This window comes from Gregarina niphandrodes (assembly GCF_000223845.1).
Source record: "Gregarina niphandrodes unplaced genomic scaffold scaffold00013, whole genome shotgun sequence".
In the NCBI taxonomy this organism is placed as follows: domain Eukaryota; phylum Apicomplexa; class Conoidasida; order Eugregarinorida; family Gregarinidae; genus Gregarina; species Gregarina niphandrodes.
Genome location: NW_011645783.1, coordinates 238,787 through 240,313, shown reverse-complemented (window position 1 = coordinate 240,313; position 1,527 = coordinate 238,787). Strand labels below are relative to the sequence as shown.

The following is a 1,527-nucleotide window of genomic DNA, read 5'->3' as shown; positions in this document are numbered from 1 at the left end:
TTATTCCGGCGTCAGTTGTTGTTCCAGAGGAGTCAGTTGAGAATGATGGGGTGATGAATGGGCCGGAGTTGACAGCTGATGAGGAGTTGCAGAATGACTTGGAATTGGAACGTGTGGAGAAGGCTGTTTTTGAGATGGTGGATGAGTCAGACCGTTCGTTATTTATAAACTTCATGCGTACGGAGACGGAGTTGTTTTTGTTGTTCGCTGACTGGACTGAGAAGCAGCGACGGAAGCTGGTGGATTTGCAATTGCGAAATGGAGATGTCTGGGCGGAGGTGGCGAAGCATAAAGCGGCTGCAGTGCGTGAGCTGGAACAGTTGCATGCTGTGTTTGATTTGATGAAGACTGCACCGGTGGATGGTACCTTTCCACAACCGCCGGCGGCCACGGAGGAGATGGAGCGTAAGAAAATGCGACAGTTGACCGTGACGGGTGCGATTAATCAGGTGAATGAGGAAGAGAGTTATCGTGAGATCTTGACAGCATTACGGCGACGTAAAAAGGTGGGGGCGGAACTGGCCGCGCAATTACGTCAGATTGCTCAAACTATTACCGCGGGTGCCCAGGAACAAGTGCACTTCGCCCACATTGTTGCTCACCTATGCAGACGCTGGAACGTTACCCGTATCCCTTACGAACAGCAAGTGTTCAAGGGATCCAATCTCAACTACCCGTACCGCGCCGAACTCTGGGTAGAACTACTCAGCATACCCAGTCGCTACTGGGGCGTTGAACTTCTAGAAGACACCACCCGCAGTCTTGCCCCAACGCTTTGGGAAGCCGCAGACAATGCCGGCTACCTACCTGACTTCTCCTCCACCAATACCTCCTCCAGTACCCGCAGAGGAGAAGATGTCACTGCTCCCGGGGGAAGCGGTGGCGGAGGCAGTGCGAATGGTACCGGTTCCACCGGTGCAACCGCCTCCGGTGTTGCTACCTCCACCGGTGCTATCTCCACCGGTAGTGCTGCTTCGCCCGGTGACCGCCACTGGGAGTCGGGCCGCGAGTCGGCTACGGAGGCGGAACAAGGCCGTGGAGGGGAGGAACCGGGAGAAGAGAATGCTGGGTTCGAACAGCATACGGAGGTATACGAGAACTGGAAAGAAAAGCGTGTGGCGCGATCTTTCGGGCACCCTTTCTTACTCAACCCATCAAGTCGCGTCAGTTCGCCGTTCGGCCCGCCGCCTTGGTGTGAAGTTTTCGCAGCCTCCAAGGCCGAAGAAGAGCGTCTACCGCCCGAGGCGTGGCTCGACGATCAAAAACCGGTCGCCGCCGAGGAGCTCGACGCTCCCGTCAACATCATTGTGCGCCTCAGTGGAGACGTGGGCGCCGCCGTCAAGGAGAAACGACAACTGCAAATTAACCTCCGTCTGCTCCGACTCGTGGGCTCCGGTATTGAGTACACCAGCACGGAACAGGACGACGTAGACGGCCGTACCGCCACCGGTCGTACCGCCACCGGTCGTACCGCCACCGGTCGTACCGCCACCGGTCGTACCGCCACCGGCCGTACCGCCACCGGCC

The 1,527-nt window shown here is 57.5% G+C and overlaps 1 protein-coding gene across 1 annotated transcript; it reads left to right on the top strand.

The window, feature by feature from the left end:
• Positions 1-53: 53 nt before the first annotated feature.
• On the top strand, positions 54-1,198 carry GNI_076600 (hypothetical protein; the record flags this gene model as incomplete). Its single annotated transcript, XM_011132202.1, has 2 exons — positions 54-1,088; positions 1,169-1,198. The coding sequence occupies 2 exons, from the start codon at positions 54-56 to the stop codon at positions 1,196-1,198; spliced, it is 1,065 nt and encodes a 354-aa protein (XP_011130504.1).
• Between the last annotated feature and the right edge of the window lie 329 nt (positions 1,199-1,527).